The sequence below is a fragment of the Chlamydomonas reinhardtii genome, chromosome 2, assembly GCF_000002595.2.
Source record: "Chlamydomonas reinhardtii strain CC-503 cw92 mt+ chromosome 2, whole genome shotgun sequence".
NCBI lineage: Eukaryota > Viridiplantae > Chlorophyta > Chlorophyceae > Chlamydomonadales > Chlamydomonadaceae > Chlamydomonas > Chlamydomonas reinhardtii.
Window position 1 is genome coordinate 1,197,396 of NC_057005.1, and position 20,425 is coordinate 1,217,820.

The 20,425-nt window shown below is 63.8% G+C and overlaps 5 protein-coding genes across 5 annotated transcripts; 1 reads left to right on the forward strand and 4 right to left on the reverse strand.

The window, feature by feature from the left end:
• Positions 1–205: 205 nt before the first annotated feature.
• Positions 206–6,201, reverse strand: CHLRE_02g082000v5 (uncharacterized protein). Its single transcript, XM_001701844.3, has 11 exons — positions 5,945–6,201; positions 5,599–5,762; positions 5,209–5,406; positions 4,952–5,073; positions 4,574–4,665; positions 4,146–4,222; positions 3,896–4,012; positions 3,195–3,350; positions 2,580–2,954; positions 2,331–2,364; positions 206–2,032 (listed from the first exon to the last, which is right to left on the reverse strand). Exons 1-11 carry the CDS (start codon positions 5,982–5,984, stop codon positions 1,026–1,028), a joined length of 2,382 nt encoding a protein of 793 aa, XP_001701896.1. The 5' UTR covers positions 5,985–6,201; the 3' UTR covers positions 206–1,025.
• A 110-nt stretch (positions 6,202–6,311) lies between these two features.
• On the forward strand, positions 6,312–10,783 carry CHLRE_02g082050v5 (uncharacterized protein). Its single transcript, XM_001701646.2, has 7 exons — positions 6,312–6,558; positions 6,775–6,786; positions 6,973–7,037; positions 7,591–7,801; positions 8,091–8,195; positions 8,409–8,633; positions 8,816–10,783. Exons 1-7 carry the CDS (start codon positions 6,487–6,489, stop codon positions 9,929–9,931), a joined length of 1,806 nt encoding a protein of 601 aa, XP_001701698.2. The 5' UTR covers positions 6,312–6,486; the 3' UTR covers positions 9,932–10,783.
• Positions 10,784–10,815: 32 nt separating this feature from the next.
• Positions 10,816–13,071, reverse strand: CHLRE_02g082100v5 (uncharacterized protein). The gene is made up of 3 exons (XM_001701845.2): positions 12,225–13,071; positions 11,970–12,016; positions 10,816–11,810 (listed from the first exon to the last, which is right to left on the reverse strand). Exons 1-2 carry the CDS (start codon positions 12,770–12,772, stop codon positions 12,010–12,012), a joined length of 555 nt encoding a protein of 184 aa, XP_001701897.2. The 5' UTR covers positions 12,773–13,071; the 3' UTR covers positions 10,816–11,810; positions 11,970–12,009.
• A 294-nt stretch (positions 13,072–13,365) lies between these two features.
• Positions 13,366–16,011, reverse strand: CHLRE_02g082150v5 (uncharacterized protein). Its single transcript, XM_043059254.1, has 5 exons — positions 15,350–16,011; positions 14,645–14,731; positions 14,387–14,496; positions 13,859–13,976; positions 13,366–13,779 (listed from the first exon to the last, which is right to left on the reverse strand). Exons 1-5 carry the CDS (start codon positions 15,866–15,868, stop codon positions 13,723–13,725), a joined length of 891 nt encoding a protein of 296 aa, XP_042926888.1. The 5' UTR covers positions 15,869–16,011; the 3' UTR covers positions 13,366–13,722.
• Positions 16,012–16,185: 174 nt separating this feature from the next.
• CHLRE_02g082200v5 (uncharacterized protein) lies at positions 16,186–20,411 on the reverse strand. The gene is made up of 9 exons (XM_043059255.1): positions 19,685–20,411; positions 19,446–19,495; positions 18,979–19,068; positions 18,726–18,835; positions 18,369–18,446; positions 17,701–17,794; positions 17,192–17,321; positions 16,773–16,912; positions 16,186–16,621 (listed from the first exon to the last, which is right to left on the reverse strand). The coding sequence occupies exons 1-9, from the start codon at positions 20,154–20,156 to the stop codon at positions 16,583–16,585; spliced, it is 1,203 nt and encodes a 400-aa protein (XP_042926889.1). The 5' UTR covers positions 20,157–20,411; the 3' UTR covers positions 16,186–16,582.
• Between the last annotated feature and the right edge of the window lie 14 nt (positions 20,412–20,425).

The following is a 20,425-nucleotide window of genomic DNA, read 5'->3' on the forward strand; positions in this document are numbered from 1 at the left end:
CACACACACACACACACACACACACACACGACAGTCACGCGACGCTCGGTAAATTGGTGGGTATCGGTAAGTAACTCCGTCGCGTCATTGGGCGGGCTTTCGTTTCGTTTTTTAACACACACCACACACACACACACACACACACACACACACACACACACACACACACACACACACACACACACACACACACACACACACCTGCCCTGATGTCACCGGAGCCAGGCCAGCGCCCAGCCAACGCCACGCCTTTGACTAAAGCGTAGAGAGGTGTAGTAAAGGTTGGTTCGTGCGCTGGGAACCCCATCTACCCCATGCCTGAAACCTAACCTGTACTAGGTAATGCATTCAATCGCACGGCTTGGCAGCCCCATAGGCTCCCATATGCCACGTCTTGTGCCTTCGTCTAATGCTTCCATCTCGCACAACGGCCGCTCCAGTACAAAGCCACAACCAAGGTAAGCAAGAGCGTGCACGCCAAGGGAAGCAAGATCATTTACGCAGTTGACGTGATCGTTGAGGATTCACGAGCATTCACCTGTTGCCCTTACGGCCTTGCTGGCTGCTGACCCAGCAACACATATCAGCTCAATCCTAGTTGCTGTACAGTTGCACGCATGATAGCCTCGAGAACTTTGATGCCCGCCTCACACCCCCCCTGCCCCTCCCCCCACCCCCACACACGCACACCGCGTGTTTGGCGGCTTTGTTCCGCTTGTTTTGTGTTTAACACATATACACACACACACACACACACACACACACACACACACACACACACACACACACACACACAACACGCCTCCGAAGCCTATGCATCCCATGGTCACCAATTGCAGTATGCTCGTACATCAGATGTAAGATCCCTGGGGCTGGGGGCGTGGTGGGCGCCAGGGGCTCACGCGCTAAAAAATACCAATTGTGCCACGATAGACAAGATTCAGTTTCCGCACTGTTCACCTAGAAATGGTGGTCGCAGCGAAACATACCATGCGGTAATGCCAAACCTCCATAATTGTGCCTGCTCACTTAGCCTTAGCCTTGCCTTTTGCCGCGCTCTTCACACCGGCGCTCTCGCCCTTCTCCTTGCCAGCAGCGGCCTTGCCGCCCTTGGCTCCAGCTCCGCCCTTGCTGCCGCCCCCTGCGCCCACGGCCCCGCCTACGGCCAGCTCAAAAATCTTCTTGACACCAGAGCTGAGCGCCAGCCCGGGGCCCTCCAGCTGGGCACGTGTTACCCACATCTTGGCCTGCGGCTCCGCCGCCGCCGCCGTTGCAGCCGCCGCTGCCGCCGCCTTGCCCTTGGCACCACGCTTGCTGCCAGTCGTCGCCGCTGCTACTGCTGCGCCCTTCTTCCCACCCGCCTTCTTGGCCTCTTTGTCACCATCGACATGCTCGCCGTCCGCAACATCCTCCCCCTCGTCATCGTTAGAGTCGCTGACAACCGTGGCGGCGTCTTCGCCTTCCTTGCCCGCGCCCTCGCTCATGCGCCGCCCGCTAAACCGCCTCGGCCCCGCCTCCTCCTCCTGCTCCTTCTCCGCCTGTTTCCCATCTTTAGCCCTGCCAGCCTCCTCCTCCTCCTTAGCCCCGTCCTTGCTGCCGCCGCCGCCACCAGCACTGGCGCCGGAGGCGGCGGCGGCTGCACCGCTGAGTCTCTCCAGGTCTGCGAGCTCGCCATCAAACACGGCCGTGAGCCGCGTCACGTGGTTGGTCTGGCGGATGTGGGAGAACACGTGCACGTAGGTGCCCATGTCGTGACGGCCCAGCACGCGCAGCAGCGCCGCAGGCGCGGCAGCGCCGGCGGCGGAGCCGCCGGCGGCGGCAGCAGCGTCGGCGGTTGGCTGCGTGGGTGGCGGTAGGGCGACGCCAGGGAGTAGCAGGCGGCGCAGCAGGGCGTCGGAAGCGCGCTGGCGCTCGGCGGCGGAGGGCGGCACCGGCGCGCCGGCCTTGGCGCCTGCTTCTGCGTCGTCGTCCTCGCCCTCGTTCTCGTTGTCGGCACCGCCCGCGTTTGGAGTGTAATCCTGGACTTCCGCGCCTGTGTGTCGTATGTGTGTTAACGAGCACAAGGGAAACAGGCCGGTGCGCTGTATATGTGTGTGTTCCATGCGGGTGCGCGCGCGCGTGTGTGTGTATGTGTGTGTGTGTGTGTGTGTGTGTTTGTTGAGACGCATGCCAACCAAGCCCGCAGTACGCGCAGCAGGCACTGCGGGTGCTGTACTGCTTTGCGCCTTGTTTGAGCATTAGCTACGGTAGCAATGCGCAAGTACACGGGCTCAGCCCCTGCACATCGCAAAGCCCCAGCTGCTCGGACACCAAATGCCTGCGCCGCCCACCTGGGAACTCCCACAACCCCGCCAGCAGCCCGCCCTGCGAGCAAACACCGCGGAAGAGGGCGACTGTCAGCAAAGGGAAGGTTAGCGACAACGAGTTTCCTCCTCGCACGCGCGGTGCCGTATCACACCTCCCGTTTGCCCTTACTCTCCCCGACCAGGCTCCCTCACGGAACGGGCAGCCGCCGTGGCGGACTGTCACTGCCCCTGTCGTTGTGCCTCTGTGTCACTGCAGCTGTCAATGACCCTCACCTCTGGTCGCATCACAAGAAGGTACCGCCGCTCCCCCTTGGCCAGCAGAGCGCTGACGTCAACATCCGACTTGGAGCCCGAGCCCGCAGCCGCAGCAGCGCCGCCCCCGGCCGCCTCCTGCTTTTCCTGCTGCTTGCGCGCCGCTGCCGCCAGAGCAAAGTCCTGCATCGTGCGCTGGCGCTTCTTGGGCTGCGTTGATGCCGCCGCCGTGGTACCACCGCCGCCGCCGGGAGTCTTGTCCCCAGCACCGGAGCCCTCAGCCTGCTGCCCCTGCTGCTGCTGCTGCAGCTGCGGCTGCTTGGAGCAGATGACCTCGAGCACGGTCACGGCCACTGCCTGCTCGCGCTTCTCCTTGACAGCCTTGCGGCCCGGGAACTGCATAAGAGGGCGGGGCACGTGCGGTATGGTGCAGAAGGAAATAGAGACTGGACACTACGATGCAGAGGGGGGCCGGGCCGGCACGTGCGTGCAGGTGCAGACGTAGCCTCCGTTTGTGGCGCCATGGGTGCCCTCTAACACAAGCCGCGGGCTCTCTCCTCCATCTTGCGCCTTTCTGACTGCCGCCTCGCCGTCAGCAGCAACACCACGTGGCCCCATGCCGCGCCCACAACGCACCCGCGTGACGCGCGGCGCGTCCTCAGCGCCCTCATCGCCTCCGCCCTCCACGTACGCCGTCCACTCGGCGGCGGCGCGGCATACGGGCCGGGCGGGGCAGGCGCTGCAGTCGGGGTTGACGGGCCGGCACACCGTGGCACCCAGCTCCATCAGCGCCTGCAGGGGCGTGCGTGCATGCGCGGGTGCGGTGTCCAGCATGCCAAGCAGATCACACACACACACACACACATGCCGCCCTGTGCTCTGTTGTTTTCTTATTCGCTCGTAGGTGAGAATTTCATCGAGGATTGGGCGGGAGCTTGGACTTAGCGGCCAGGAGTAGCGACGAGGAGCTAGGAATCGTAGGAGTGCCTGGGCCTCACGGTACCGTGAGCACATGCCTGGGTTTGCACCCTTGAGAGCGTGTGGACACGAATCCCCCCTCGAGGTTAGAGTAGCGGGGGTTGCGCGATTTCCGGTTGGTAAGACCGGCGGCTCACCGCAGCAGGTATGCGAGGTAACTTCAGGTAACATCCGTAAACCGTCGCTTTGCTGCATCGCATACACTGTCTTTGCGCAACGTTTTCATTGTGCTCTTTAACACACACACACATCACAGTCTCTACATTTCTGATCCACACACATGACACACGACAGTCCCTACACTTCCGTTCCACACACATGACACGCCGCCCCTCACACACAAGGACACGCCCAGTCACCTGGTTGTAGCAGCCGGGCCGGCCGCCGTCCAGCACCTCGCCCGCCATGGCGGTGTGCGCCGCGCCCAGCTTGGTGGGGTCGCCGGGCAGGGCGCGCAGCCGGCTGAGCACACGGATCTGGAGGCGGGCGGCGGCACGTGCACGGAACACGAAACGTAAGAAGCATGAGGCGGAGCAGACGTGAGCGCCCTGACACGCAAGCGTGCTGGAGAAAAAGGTTAAGTGTGCGAAGGGCAACCCTTTTGCGCACCACATTGCCGTCGACGGCAGCGGCGGGCGAGCCGAAGGCGATGGACGCCACCGCGGCGCTTGTGTAGGGGCCCACGCCTGTGGTTTGGCGATAAGAAAGAGCGAAGAAATGAAACGGGGGTGATGTAAAGCCGCTGTCTGTCGTGCTCCAGCGCACAGCTAGCCCGTGCGACCAGCCTGACTTGGGGCGCGGGTGGTGCGCAGCGGTGCTGGAGTTTGACAACCCCCTTCAGCTGCATGTCGGCCTCCCTCCTCTCCTCGCCTGGCCCTCTGGCGCACTTCCCCGGTTCCCCCAACGACCCCCACAGGCTACATGACGATATTCACCACTAGGGTGTGACTTGTCATGACCTGCATCCTGGCGTCTCTGGTATCTACATGGGAATGCTAAAAACGACCCCGATCGCCCCCTCCCCGCCACTGCCGTACCGGGGATCTTGAGCAGCTCCTGGGCCGAGGTGGGGAAGGTGCCGCCCAGCTGGCCCGCCACGAACTTGGCGCCCTCCAGCAGGTAGCGAGCCCTGGCAGAGAGGAGGGGGAGGCGGCGGCGGGGCGGCGGCAGGGCGGTCGGCGGTGGTGGGGCGGTGGCCGGGCGGCGACGGGGACGTGGGAATAAGAGAAGCGGGCCGTTGGACCCTTGGGGGCCAGCGGCAATGGTCATAGCGGCTACAGGGCACAGGCCCGTGCTGCGTGCCCCCGCTGTGCCCATGCAACCGTGTGTGCATCCCGCTGTGCGCCCACTATGTCCATGCAACCTTGTGTGCGGCGCTGACCCTCCATCGTGCCTTCCTTCCCCCGCGCGCGCACCTGCGGTAGTAGCCCAGTCCCGCCCACATGCTGTTGACGGCCTCCGTGTCCGCCGCCGCCAGGTCCGACACGGTGGGCCAGCGCGACACCCAGCGCCGGAAGTAGGGGATCACAGTGGCCACCTGCAGGGCGGCAGGGCGGGAGGGGATCCAGGCATGAACACCGGTACTCGGAAGAAGGCGACCTCGCAGCGGCGCGGTGTTGCACAGAGAGGGAGGGAGCCCTCCGTCTTCCCAGTGCCTTCCTCCCAGGCGCACCTGCGTCTGCTGAAGCATGACCTCGCTGACCCACACCCAGTACGCGAACTGCTGCGGCGGCAGCTCCGCCGGCGCCGGCCCCACGCCGTCCTCGCCACCCTCGCCGTCCGCCGCCGCGCCGCGCTGCGTGTGCGGCGTGCGGCGCCACGGCAGCACGCGGTGGTTGCCATCGTACCAGGACAGCAGCTCCCGCCGGAACTGCGCGGTGCAATGCAACGTCACGAGTCGTTTCAGGCTGTGACGTGATGGGCAAGGGTTGGTTTGTGTCTCTTAGTGAAGGGGATGCTGCTGCATGTCCCCAAAACACGATGTCTGTCCAGACGAACTGGCTGCAGAGTTGCTGTTGAGTTGCCGATGCCAATTGCGCGTACCAACGGCTGCCGTACGCACCTGCACGCGTTCCTCCTCGGTAAACCAGGGCCCGTTGGCCGCCGCTGTTGCACGCTTCTTGCCGCCGCCACCTCCACTGCCCTTGGCCGGGGCTGCGTTCTTCGCGCTGGCCTCCGCGGCCACTACCTTGCCGGCCGCATCCTCGCCGGCCTTGCGCTTCGCCCCTGCAGGCAGTTAGGTCACGTCGAACAAGGAAGAAGCCCCAGTGTCTACTGAGGCTGTGGTCTGTGGCGCTGAAGGGCTCGGGCTGCCGGAAGCTCCCGCCCAAGCATAAGGCCACGGGTTTTGTGCCGCTTGCCTGCGCCGCTTGCCTGCGCCTCGTGCCTGCGCCACGTGCACTCCTTACCGGACGTGCCTTTGCCAGCCTCCTTAGCGCCCGCACGCATTGTGATGGCACTATATATGCCGCTGCGATGCTGAAAAAGGTTGGCCCACGCAGCTGGCAGCACGGAGCAGCGGGGAAGTAACGTCACCAGGGCGATGGCAGCAACAATACAATCAACGTCCGCGTCGCGAGGGGCGCCGATAACGAGCAGTATGCTTCAAACGGCAACCTGGGCCCTGTCAGGGCACCCTACGCTGCTAGTGTTCTGTCAGCGACAGGTGCCCTTCGCGCCAAATGAGATGGGGAAATGGAATGGGGCTGCACATCCATTTCTCATTTTGATGGCACTGGCACTTCAGAAGCTGCATATTAGACACATAACAAAACAATCAACCTCCCTGCAGAAGGAGAAGCACTTCGTTGGCAACGTTTCCGGTCCATACGCGTTTAGTATTTGCCACCCTGATTATCAGTATAGTCCAACATTGTATTGGAATAAATATAACTGCAGAAGAGGCGCACAGCACGCCTGGCGCACTGCCTTTGCGTGGAATCCAGCAAAAATGTCGAGTTTGGCTGCTGCCAGAGCGGACAACTTTTACTATGCACCGGATTTCGACCCCAAAAAGCATAAAGTGGGTCAGCGACCGCCTATCGCGATTGGGTTTGGGGTTTGCATCGCTCGCGCTTTACGTTCTTGCCGCTCTGGTGCTGTAAGGATTCAACTGCTCGATGGGAAGCGGCTGGGTGGCATCGCTGTTTTCCCCTGAACCTCGACTGACTGTTTGCGGTCCCCGCCCACTTGCCTCCGCGTGTCGACGCCCCCTATCCTGGTTCTGGTCCAACTACAGAGTCTCAACAAGGTGCGTATAGCAGTTTTCCTCCATTCATGACTGGTCCATCGGCATCGGCTACCAGTGACGTGCTGAAGCGGGGGCCCAGTGCTGGGGCTAGCGCCTGCCCAAACCTGGTGTATGCCTCCTGCAGCGTCAATCCCACCGCACTCCGAACACACCCCGCCCTAATCCCCCTTTCAATCCCACCTGCAGTACAATGGCCAGCACCCGCTGCGGGAGCGGGCCGCCAAGCTGGACCAGGGTATCCTGGTCATCCGGTGAGTCATCCAGGGACCGAGGCGGCCGGGGAGGGGGGCGGCTGGTCGCACCTGCGCCCGTTGGTGAAAGCAGCTGGGGGAAGCTGAGCAGGGAGGCGGGTGGATAGCGGCTGCGACACACGTCTGCTGGCACCAGGCTCGGGGCAGCAGCAGGAACAGCAACAGCAGCAGCAGCAGCAGCAGCAGCAGCAAAAGTAGCAGCAGCTGCAGTAACAGCAACAGCAGCTGGGTGCGCAGGCCGGGGGAGGGAGGAGGTGGCGGTGGATACGGAGGAGGGCTCGCAGGGACTGCGGGACTGGGCCCTGGAGGATGGGTCGGCTTGCCGGCCTTTGCTGCCGCTGCCAGGCGGCACCGGTCTCCCCCGTGTATTGCGTGGCCACGCCCAGATCCGGGTCATCAACCCACGCCACCATACCATGCACCCACAACACGACACGCATGCGCGCGCTGCTGCCTCCTCAGCCTCCACCTCCGTCTCCACCTCCGTATGAACGTCTGCCTCCATCTCCGCCTGAAGCTCCGCTGAAACCTCCGCCTGGATGTCCGCCCGCAGCTTCGAGGTGCCCTTCAACATCTGGTGCGACAAGTGCGGCGAGCACATTGCCAAGGGCGAGCGCTTCAATGCGGAGAAGAAGGCCATTGGCAACTACCACTCCACCAAGATCCTGCAGTTCAGCATGACGCACCACTGCGGCTGCACCATCTGCATTCAGACCGACCCCAAGAATGCCGAGTACATTGTGGTGGAGGGCGCGAGGAAGAAGGTGGGGCGGGCGTGGGGGTGGGAATGGGGTAGTTTATCCCAAACCCGACAAAACCAAGACCCATGGCGGCTGGAGGGGTGGGGGTGGGGCAGGGAGGGAGGTGATACGGCGGCTACGGTGGCTGCGTGCAGGCCTGAGGGACGAACACTCTTCCTGCTTGGACGACTGAGTACGTTATCCATGTATAACTACCGCCGCTCTCCGGAAGCACCACTCACACGAGCTACTTGCATCGCCCGAACTGCTTCCTATCAACACGAGCACCCTACGCACGCAATCGCGGGTGCAGGTTGAGACGTACTCGGCCAAGGCCGCGGGCGTCATGGAGCTGCCGGACGAGGCGGAGAAGGAGCGGCGCGACAAGGACCCGCTGTACCGCCTGGAGTACCAGCAGGTGCGCGGCGGTGCGGCTGTGACTGTGTCTGCACCCGCTCGCTCAAAGCATCCACCCCCTCCAGCTACGGCGCGTGTCGCCTGCGTGCATCACACCCGCGCCCACACCATCGCCGTCGCCTGACTAGCCATATCACATATGCCTTTGCAACCCGTACCCGCACCCGTCCCCACACCGCGTCCGCACTCGCGCCCACACGCCCACACCCCACAGGGCGCCAAGGCCAAGGCGCTCACCGGCGCTGCCCGTGTCGCCGCCATCCATGACATGGCCGACGACCGCGCCGCCGACCCCTACGCCCTCAACAAGGCGCTGCGGGCCAGCCTGCGTGCCGATAAGAGGGCGGCGGCGGCGGCGGACGCTGAGCGGCGCGCGCTTGGGCTGCACGAGAGCGTTCGGCTGCTGCCGGCGAGCGAGGGAGACGCAATTGCCGCGCAGGTGCGATTGGGGGCTGGGTCACGACAGGGGTGGTGGGGGGTTCGAGTCCAGGTGTGCAGTGCCCCGCAGTGGTGGGCGGCCTATGATTGCAGCGGCTGCAGAAGCGGGTGGCGCCCCGGGGCAACCAAAACACTGCCCGCAAGAGTGCCTTGCCCTCCCGCTCGTGACGCCTGCCGCCGCAGACTGCGTTCCTGACGAGCTCTGCGCGCGCGGAGGCCGGCGCGGAGGCCAAACGGAAGCGCATCCTGGAGCAGGACATATTCAGTAGCGGCCGCGGCGGCGGCGGCGACGGCAGCAGCACCGCAGCCGGCATCGCGCCAACTCCCGGCGGGGCGCACAAAGCCGGCATTCGGAGCATCAGCCAGGCCGGTGCCTCCACCGCCGCTCTTGGCACTTCTGCTGCTGCCATGACGCGGCCACAGCACGCGGTGCCAGCGGGCGGGAGCAGACGGGAACACGACGCGGACGGGCCGCCGCCGGCAAAGCGCCAGGCGGTGAGTTGGGCGGCGGTGGTGGCGACGGCGGCGCCGAGCCGGCTTCACGCAAGCTCCTCGTCAGAACCAGGCGCTGCAGCGCCAGCCGTCTCGGCAACAGCGGCGGTGGCGCCGGCGGCTCGCAGCGGTGGAGCGTCACTGCCCAGCGGCCGTGTCGGCGGCGGGGAGACAGGGATAAACATGGGAAGCGAGACGGCGGTTGTGACAGGACCGTCGTCGGTGGCTGCACGGTCACTAGGAGGGCGGCAAGAACGCGCAGGCAGGTCGGCAGCGGCGGAGGCGCTGGCGTCGTCATACGCTGCTGTGGCGGCTCGGGGCGTGTCAGAATCTGGGCCAGGGACTGGTGCGGGCACGGGGGCGGGGCCATGTGCAATGTCGGGCAGCTCGCGACGGAGCACTGGTGGCGGCGGCGCCAGTAGCGCAGGCGGTGGTGCGGGCGGCAGTGGCGGGGTGGTCGGTGCCAGCAGGGCAGTCACGGCCAATCAGGGTGCTGTGGGTGGTGCGGCCGCCGCGGGCTCCTCCCGGCCGCCGCCAGGGGCAGGCGCGCTGGCGGCGGCCGCACAAGCCGCGGCGCGGAGGAAGCTGCACGGCGGCCGGGCGGCGAGCTCGCACCACACAGCAGCAGCAGCAGCAGCAGGGGCACGGCCGCACTCGGCGGGTGCGCTGGGAGCAGGGGCTGCAGCGGGAGCCAGCGGCGGCGGCTTGAAGCGCACCCTGAAGGACAGGGCAGCGGAGCTGCAGCAGCGGCGGGGCGGTGGCGGAGCTGGCCTGATGGGCTTCAGCGCGCCGTGCGCGCCGATGTGATGAGGAGCTCATGGCCGCGGCTACGGTCGCTATCGGATGCGGCTACGACTGGGCCGTGGTGCCTAGAGTGTAGTAGTGAGGTGGACGGGCGTGGGCGAAAGGTTACAGGGCATGGGTGATGGGGTTCTTGTAAGCCTGCAGTATGTTCTCATCAGGACCTAACTTTTGCGGGTCAACGTTGGCGCAAGCCGCGGGTACCACATGTTGGCCTGTGGTAGATTCTATTGATCGCAAAAAGGCGGCAGGGCATACGGTTTGCCACATCAGGCACCGGCGGGGCCCGCCCGCGGGATTCCTGGCAGCAGGCTGGGAGTGGCACCAGGCACATTGTTGGGCCCAATTCGGCGCAGCGGGGAGGACCTCTGGCAGATGCAGTGCACTATGTTCCACTCCTTTTGTCATAGCCGTCAACTGTTGCAGCATGTAGCACCCTGAATACGGTGTCGCGAACACCCAGCCCCTGCTGATCAATCAAATTGAAACGGAAACACTTCCGTGACCGGTCTGGGCAGCTGCCGTTGCTCCAGATCTCCCGGTGGTACGCCCAGAGGTATCCAGACACGATGGCCGGCTGGCGTCCTGTTGTATCATGTACGTAGCACTTTGAAGGTCGGCTGTCAACCAGGGGGTAGGTGTTTCTCTCTGGGCCGGAGATGGCTCGCGGTGTGGGTGCGGTGTGATGGCTCGCGGTGTGGGTGCGGTGTGCCCCCGCTTGTCCCTTCATTTGTAACCTCGCATCCATAGTCGGGTGCCCAAGGGCTGCCAGGCTGTATCGTCAAGCAAGGGGAGTAGCATGTCGCGGGCGCGGCGTTGGCTGCGCGCTGGCCTGGCGCCGATTACATCGTGCCGGGGCTCTCTGCTGCGGCCTGCAGGTTGATATCTGGACGGGTTGATGCCGTCACACATGGTGGGGGTCTACGACGTGTTGAATATAGATGCCATGGGTCAGCGCGCCTAGTCCTGCTTGGCAGCGGCACGAGATAGAATGCTGAGAGGCACACCTAAATGGGTCGCAGAGATGCAGGGGTTTGCATATGGTACTAATTTGACGGTACTAATTGTCCGGGCTCCATGACCCAAAAACTCCTGACCCGCAACGATAAGCGACCAGCCACACACGTGCATGCCGCCTTATGATGTAAGCCGCGCCACCAACCGGTCCCCTGTGCATCGGGCAGCACCCACCGACCCAGTTGGCCACCCTGCACCCCTGCTTTCAAGATGGCCCGCCCTACCTCACTGCCTACGAGCCGCCCCATGCTCTATCTGTCTGTCTGCCTGCCTCGCGCCGCGCTTGCCCCTGAAGGACTGCCTCCGTGAGTCCATGGACTTGCGCACCGCCTGCCCTGGCCCCCACCCATGCCCCCACGCCCACCAAGGCACCAGCCATGCCCTGCTGGGCCCCTACCTCCGAAACACACTGTCTGCTTTCCGGCACCACGCCAGTGTTGCCATCACCACCAGCCCGTTTCAAGTAAGGCCACCCACGCGGCAGATGGTGGGGATCAAGTCATTCTTATATTAGCCGCACACACGCACGTGCCGAAACCAGTTCAACAGTCAAAAACGCGTGCGCCAGTGTGCAATGCGCACGCACGCGATACACAAACTGCACCAGCACCAGCGCCGCCACCAAGCGCCCGCGGCATGCTGCATACGCCGCCGGCCAGCCGTCAGCCAGAGCCTCAAACACACCTGCCCCTACCTGCTGCCCTCCGGCACTAAAAGCAGTACACCGTACTCGCGAGCTGGCCAGCTGCGCCGCGCTGATGACGGACCGTGACCAAACACAACATCCAGTCGTCTGTAACAATCCGGCCGTGTCTTGGCAGCAGCAGTTCGCCGGCAGCACCACGCCCGCGTCCACCACGCCCGCACTCTGCAAATCAGGGACGCAGGGCACACACGGCAACAGGGACATACGAGTGACGCTGGGGAGATGAACGTTGGGCACAGAGTGAACTTGCACCCTGAACAAAGGTAGGGCAGGGGAGGTCTACTTTCTCCCAGCCCAACACAATTGCAGACCGGCCATCACCTGTTCGCTGATGATCCGCGGCTCATGACGGAGTGGCGCCTCACGACCTGCATGTGGATTAGCATTCGGGCATGCAATCGTCAGGGTGCAGGACAAGACCAGCGGCCCAGCACGGACAACGCCGGGCGTGAGGCGGGATTCCTCGAGCAATCCTTGGCACGCCAGGTAGCAGATAGACGTGGAACTCGCTGCTGTGGCCTCTCAGCGACACTTCATACGATGCGCCTTTTCACAATACAGCTCAGCCACACATACCTGATTGCACGTGTGAGTGTGACGAGTGCTGCACGAGCCACGAGCAGCGCCACGCAGGGGACGAAGGCCGCGTAGGCCACGGCTTCGAAAATGCTCGCGCACGCCACGGCCTTGGAGACGAAGCCCGCGGATGTCGCGACCTTGTAACCGAAGGCCGCGAACGCCACGGTCGCGGCCGCGGCCACCACGCCGCGCCACTGCCGGTGCGGCCGTGGGAGCAGGTCGCGGCAGCGCCAGCTCACGAACACGATGTACAGGGGCGCGAGGGCGCCAAAGCCACCGAAGAAGGCCGCCAGTGCAACCACCGCGGCCGTGACCAGCATGTCCAGCAAGGCGGCCATCCTGGCAGAGTACTGGGCGGCCGCCACGTCCAGAAGCCTCTCCGCAGCCGATGCCCGCCTTTCCGCATCCAACCTAAGCCTCTGCTCATCCTCCGCACGCGTGTCCGCATCCACCGCACGCGTCTCCGCATCCACCGCACGCGTCTCCGCAGCTGCAAGCTGAATCCGGAGGTCGTCGCTGCCAGCTTCTGACGACGAGGAGGACATTCTTCTCTTGCGTCTCCTCCTTCTCTTGTCCTGGTCGATTAAGAAGCTCTCTCTGGCATCAGATGTATCATAGTAGTTGCAGAAGTCCAGGACAGGCGAGTCCTCGGGCAGCCTTTCGAGGTCGTAACCGCGCGCGCGGGAAAGTTTGCTCAATCCTTGCTGCATGGTACACTTAAAACGCAATACAGCGCATCCGTCACCTAAAGTGCAAAGAGAACAGGTGAACCCGCCGCTGACGGACCGCGGCATTGGCCATCTTCGATGGGTTAATTGGGTGGGTCGGTGCTGCTGATAACATCGGTAATCGGTCGGTGCCGATAATATCGTGGGACCGAGGACTTCTGTCAACAGGTGCCCACACACGACGGTGGCACCGCGGAAAGGGGGATGGCATTAAGGCTGACGCTGCCCTGTCTTTGCCTTCGGCCACCCTCCCACAGAACTCCGGCGCACAGCGACCGCACGACACCCGACCCCCATGTGTCAGACCTTCGTGCAGAATGAAGAGTACCGTGTTGCGCGCGTGCATCATCTTATACCGCGTCCGGTCTTAGTTGCCCTGGCCCAGTGTTTGCGACAGGGGTGCTCGCTTGTGCGTGTTGCGACTTTTCAAACACACCCACAAGGGGTGCCCCTGATTTGCAAATGCAGCGCCAAGCACGTCTTTCAGCTGCCACCGTGTCAAACCCCCAGTGTCATGGCCATGCGGCAGCCACTCCCCGTGTACAAGCCAAATGCCGAACGCCCCCTCCCCCGTCAAGCCGCCGTGGCGATCCACCTGGCTCTTGTCGTTTGACGGCCTGCCTGCCTGCCTGCCACACTGCCACAAGCCCCCCATATCACCCAGCACACAAGTAACGCCGCACACAAAACACAACTCCACACGCTCTACGCTCTTTACACAACTTGGCGCCCTCCGGATCCAGCTTCACGACCTGCAAGCACCAAAATCACCGGGAGGGGGGCGTGTAAGCGGTCAACACGGCGGACATTGCGCAAGCGCTGCACTGGGTGCGGCAGTTGCCGCCAGCGCACCCTACAGCCCCACGCAACACCTCGCAACACCTGCCACAAACCCGCCCGCACCTGCGCCGTGTTCACGTCCAGCTTGCCCGCGTTGCGGAAGGCGGCGGACATCGCCTCAGCCACCCGAGCACCCACAGCCGGGTCGTCCACGATGGACACAGCCGTGGGGCCGGCGCCGCTGATGGTGCAGCCGTACGCGCCTTGGGGAGGAGAGGGAGGAGAGGGAGGAGAGGGAGGAGAGGAAGGAGAGGGAGGAGAGGGAGGAGAGGGAGGAGAGGGAGGAGAGGGAGGAGAGGGAGGAGAGGGAGGAGAGGGAGGAGAGGGAGGAGAGGGAGGAGAGGGAGGAGAGGGAGGGCGTTCAGAGCGCTGTTGCGGGCGGTGGGGGTTGCCAGCAGACGTGCGAGTATGCCTCTGCCCTTTCCGCGCGCGGGCTCGTCATGATTGCCCAGCAGCACCGCTCCTGCCTCGTGCCCAGACCGTCTGCACCGCCTCTTTCATTCGCCCCTGCGGGCCTCCCGCCTCCCGCCTCCATGCGACCTCGGCGCCACCCCTCTCGTGCCCCTAGCCCCCGCCCATCCAAACACTCACTTGCAGGAGCGGCTGAGCACGAAGCCGCCCAGTAGCGAGGGGCCAACGTTGTCGGCGTGGTAGCCACTCACCGCCGCCTCGCTGGCCAGGACAGCCAGGATCAGCTTGTCCTGTTGGGCCGGGTCGGGTGGGGCCGGGTCAGGTCCAATTGGGTTGGGTTGCATTGTTTTAGTAATGTTTTAGGGAGGTTCATTGATGTAACAAGTTGAGAGGGGGCGCGGCAGACACGTGCAAACTGCTGGAATGGCTTCAGTGCACCTTGGGCACGGGCGCGCCGAACAGGCCGTTCACGGCCCAGGCGGCGGCGGCGGCGGCGCCGCCCATGCCGCTACCCAGGGGCAGGCCCTGTGCGTGGCGGCGGACGGGCAAGACACAGGGAAATCCGTGTGTGTGTGCCTGACTACGCAGTACACAGACTACGCAGCTACAAACCAACATGGCGCAAGGCCCGCTTCCGTGATACCGTTGCCACATACCCTACATGTATGACCCTCCCTGGCTTCTCACGCTTCTTGCACGCCTGCACACCACACCCATCGCCGTTCACCCTTACCAGCGCTGCGCTTTGTTTTTCGCCCCCCCCCTCTCTCACGCTGCGTTATTGCAGAGCCCTGAAACAAGCACTCCGTTCTTGCACCGTTGCTCCCATATTTGAACAAAGGTAGGGGAGGGAGGCCTCCGCACTCCCCGCCCAACACAATGCAGACCGGGCTTCACCTGTTTGCTGATGATCTGTGGCTCATGATGGGGTGGCGCCTCGCCACATGCTGCGTGTGGATTAGCATGTGCACACCACTGTCAGGGTGCAGGACAAGACCAGCGGCCCAGCACGGACGACAGCGGGATTCCTCGAGCAATCCTTGGCACGCCAGCAGATAGACGTGAAACTCGCTGCTGTGGTCTCGCAGCGACACTACATACGATGCGATTTTTCACAATACAGCTCAGCCATACATACCTCACTACACGTGTCAGTGTCACGAGTGCTGCACGAGCCACGAGTAGCGCCACGCACGGGTAGAAGGCCGCGTGCGCCACGGCCTGGGAGACGAAGGCCGCGCACGCCGCGGCCTTGGAGACGAAGCCCGCGGATGCCACGACCTTGGAAACACAGGCCGCGCACGCCACGGTCGCGGCCGCGGCCATCACGCCGCGCCACTGCCGCTGCGGCCGTGGGAGCAGGTCGCGGCAGCGCCAGCTCACGAACACGATGTACAGGGGCGCGAGGGCGCCAAAGCCATCGACAAACACCACGAGTGTGACCACCGCGGCCGTGGCCAGCATGTCCAGCAAGGCGGCCATCCTGGCATAGGCCTGGGCGGCCGTCAGGTCCTCCGCGGCCTTCATCATCAGCGGCAGATACCTCGCAATGACCGCTGCCCGCCTCTCCGCATCCAACCTATGCCTCTCCGCCGCTTCAAGCCTCCTTAATTCCTCTGCTAGCGCCTTGCGAACTTCCGACCTGCCACATCCAGTCGACATTCTTCTCTTGAGTTTCCTCCTTCTCTTATCCTGGTCAATCAAAAAGCTCTCTCTGGCACCAGATGTGTCATAGGAGTTGCAGAAGTCCAGGACAGGCGAGTCCTCCGGCAGCCTTTCGAGGACGTAAGCGCCCGCGTAGGAACGGTTGCTCACTCGTTGCTGCATGGTACATTTAAAACGCAATACAGCGCGTCCGCCGCCGTAAAGGTGCAGAGAGAGCAGCTGAAACCGCCGCTTGACGGACCGCGGCATTGGCCATCTTCGATCGGTTGATTGGTGGGTCGGTGCTGCTGATAACATCGGTGATCGGTCGGTGCCGATAATATCGTGGGACCGAGGGCATCTGTCAACAGGTGCCCACACGCGACGGTGGCACCGACAGGAAGTGGCATCGTCAATCACTGCGTCTGGTCGTGGTCAGTGTCTGCCCAGGGGTTTTGCACATGCAGCGCTGAACCTGTCTTTCACCTGCCACCGTGCCAAACCCCCAGTGTCATGGCCATGCGGCCACCCCACCCCCCGCCCATTTGAAACCCAAATACCGTGCGTCCCCTCCCCCGTCAAGCCGCCGTGGCGGTCCGCCTGGCTCTTGTCATTTGACGGCCTGCCTGCCTCTGCCTGCTTGCCACACTGCCACAAGCCCCCCATAGCCCAGCCCACCCAGCACACAAGTAACGCCGCACACAGAACACAACTCCACACGCCCAACACTCTTTACACAAACTTGGCGCCCTCCGGATCCAGCTTCACGACCTGCAAGCACCAAAATCACCGGGAGGGGGGCGCGTAAGCGGTCAACACGGCGGACATTGCGCAAGCGCTGCACTGGGGGCGGCAGTTGCCGCCAGCGCACCCTGCAGCCCCACGCAACACCTCGCAACACCTGCCACAAACCCGCCCGCACCTGCGCCGTGTTCACGTCCAGCTTGCCCGCGTTGCGGAAGGCGGCGGACATCGCCTCAGCCACCCGAGCACCCACAGCCGGGTCGTCCACGATGGCCACAGCCGTGGGGCCGGCGCCGCTGATGGTGCAGCCGTACGCGCCTTGGAAAGGAGAGGGAGGAGAGGGAGGAGAGGGAGGGCGTTCAGAGCGCTGTTGCTTGTGGTGGGGGTTGCCAGCAGGCGTGCGAGTATGCCTCTGCCCTTTCCGCGCGCGGGATCGTCAAGATTGCCCAGCAGCACCGCTCCTGCCTCGTGCCCAGACCGTCTGCACCGCCTCTTTCATTCGCCCCTGCGGGCCTCCCGCCTCCCGCCTCCATGCGACCTCGGCGCCCCCCATCTCCTGCCCCTAGCCCCCGCCCCTCCCCTGCCTCTGGCTCTCACCCGCCGCCTTGGCCGCCTCCTTGACCGCCATCATGCCGGGGATGAGCGGCGCGCGCACCGGCTCGATGATCACATCGCGGTCCAGACTCTCACCCACCAGCTTCACGTCGCCCGTCAGGATGCCCGCAACCTGAAGGGACAGAGGCGTGGGATAAAGGACAGAGCAAGGAGGGATGAGGGAGAGGAGGTGAGGGGCGGGAGGGCGGGGGAGGGGCGGGAGGGTGGTGAGCCGGGGGGGGGTGCAAGGGTTGAGTCAGAGAGCCGCCAAATGGCACGCAGTGTGTGTGGCCACAATCTGGCGACTGCGTGAGATCAGAGAAGTACAAGCAGGAGTGCGCGTGCGTGCGGAAGACACCGGCGACTAGTCTGCCCCGCAACCACGGTGTCCCACAGCCACCGCCTTCCCGCGCGCCCCCTCCGGCCCCCGGCCCTCCGACGCCGCGGACCGCCCCGCCCCTGACGCCCAGTCCCTACACACCCAGCCCCTCCGCCCCAGCCATCCCACGCACCAGCGCCCCTCCCTGGCAGCAGTTGTTGATCATGGACTTCATGGGCGTCTCCTTGGGCAGAACCGCGCGCATCTGGGCGGTGGGCGCCTCAAACCTTTGGGAGGGGGGCGGGTGGGAATGAGAGCGAGATGAGTGTGCGCGTTTAAGAAGGAACGAAGCCCGCCCAACGACGGCGCCAGAGATACTTACCGATACCAATCGATTTACTGAGCATCACATGATTGTCGTGACCCAGGTTGTCCGTGAACGCCTGGAACCCATGGGCAACCATTCGGCCTGACCCCGCGATGCACCAGTACGCGTCCATGCTCCGCACCCTGGGCGCGCTAAACAACGCTTACCCAGCACGCCTAAATCCCAGATTCCCGCCCGCTGGTCGTAGTCGAGCTCACCTACGGGTGATAGAGGAATTGCAGGCACAGGGCGGCAGTGGGCAGGTGCGCAAGGGCGAGAGTGTGTGTGCATGTGCCGTTGTGGTTGTGCACAGGACAGTGCGGTGTGCATGTTTGGGCGGCGTGCAGAGACAGAGAGAGCGGAGCAGCGGCGTACGGTGCTGCTGCAGGAAACAATCAAAGCTTCACATCCCCTCGCCCTTCCGCTCTCCACCCCGCATGTGCCCTCCTTCACTCCTCGCATGCGCCCGGGCAGTCAGCACTGCTCGCACTCACTTGCGGTTGACGAGCACAAAGTGCAGGCGCTCGGGGTTGGGGAAGGGCAGCTGCAGCAGCTCCACCGGCTCCCCGGGCCTGAGGCAGCAGCGGCAGTAGCAGCAGCAGTAACAGCAGCAGAAGCATCTTGTAACCGGCGGGCACCAACGAATCAGTTGGGCCAACCGCCCACTACCCCAGCACCGCCACTCAACGCTCATCACACATGCAAGACATGCCGCACACGAACATGCCCCGCACACGCATACGCGCATGACACGCCTGGCAACGTTGCCGCGCACACACCTGCCGCGAACACACAGACACGCACATACCTTCCCGTAAACACACAGCCAAACCATACACGCAAACACTCACTTGCAGGAGCGGATGAGCACGAAGCCGCCCAGTAGCGAGGGGCCAACGTTGTCGGCGTGGTAGCCACTCACCGCCGCCTCGCTGTCCAGGCCAGCCAGGATCAGCTTGTCCTATTGGGCCGGGTCGGGTGGGGCCAAGTCAGGCCCGGTTGGGTTGGGTTGAATTGTTTTAGTAATGTTTTAGGGAGGCTCGTTGATAAGTTGAGAGGAGGCGCGGCAGACACGTGCAAACTGCTGGAATGGCTTCAGTGCACCTTGGGCACGGGCGCGCCGAACAGGGCGTTCACGGCCCAGGCGGCGGCGGCGGCGGCGGAGGAGCCCATGCCGCTGCCCAGGGGCAGGCCCTGAGGCGGCGGACGGGCAAGACACAGGGAAAACCTTATGAGTATGTCTGATTATGGCCGCCTACTAAAGCTACATACCAACATGGTACAAGGCCCGCTTCAGTGATACCGCTGCCACATACCGTACGTGACCCTCCCTGGCTTCTCACGCTTCTTGCACGCCTGCTGCACACCACGCCCCATCGCCGTTCACCTCCGCCATACCTTACCAGCGCTGCGCTTTGTTTTTCGCCCCCCCCCCCGTTCTCTCACGCTGCGTTACTGCAGAGCCCTGAAACAAGGACCCCATTCTTGCACCCTCCCCGATTTGAAGATAGGTAGGGAAGGGAGGTCTCCGTACTCGCTCCCCGCCCAACACAATGCAGACCGGCCTTCACCTGTTTGCTGGTGATCCGTGGCTCATGATGGAGTGGCGCATCGCCACATGCTGCATGTGGATTAGCATGAGCACACCACTGTCAGGGTGCAGGACAAGACCAGCGGCCCAGCACGGACGACAGCGGGATTCCTCGAGCAATCCTTGGCACGCCAGCAGATAGACGTGGAGCTCGCTGCTGTGGTCTCTCAGCGACACTACCTACGATGCGATTTTTCACAATACAGCTCAGCCATACACACCTCACTACACGTGTCAGTGTGACGAGTGCTGCACGAGCCGCGAGTAGCGCCACGCACGGGTAGAAGGCCGCGTGCGCCACGGCCTGGGAGACGAAGCCCGCGGATGCCACGACCATGGAAACGCAGCAGGCCGCGCACGCCACAGTCACGGCTGCGGCCATCACGCCGCGCCACTGCCGCTGCGGCCGTGGAAGCAGGTCGCGGCAGCGCCAGCTCACGAACACGATGTACAGGGGCGCGAGGGCGCCAAAGCCACCGACAAACACCACGAGTGTGACCACCGCGGCCGTGACCAGCATGTCCAGCAAGGCGGCCACCACGTCAAGAAGCCTCTCCGCAGCCAATGCCCGCCTCTCCGCATCCAACCTAAGCCTCTGCTCATCCTCCGCACGCCCCTCCGCAACTGCGAGCCTACTTAACTCTTCTGCAAGCGCCTTGCGAAGTTCCGACCTGCCACATCCAGACGACATTCTTCTCTTGAGTTTCCTCCTTCTCTTATCCTGGTCAATCAAAAAGCTCTCTCTGGCACCAGATGTGTCATAGTAGTTGCAGAAGTCCAGGACAGGCGAGTCCTCCGGCAGCCTTTCGAGGACGTAAGCGCCCGCGTAGGAACGGTTGCTCAATCGTTGCTGCATGGTACACTTAAAACGCAATACAGCGCGTCCGCCGCCTTAAAAGTGCCAAGAGAATCGGTGAACCCGCTGCTTCATGACGGACCGCGGCATTGGCCATCTTCGAT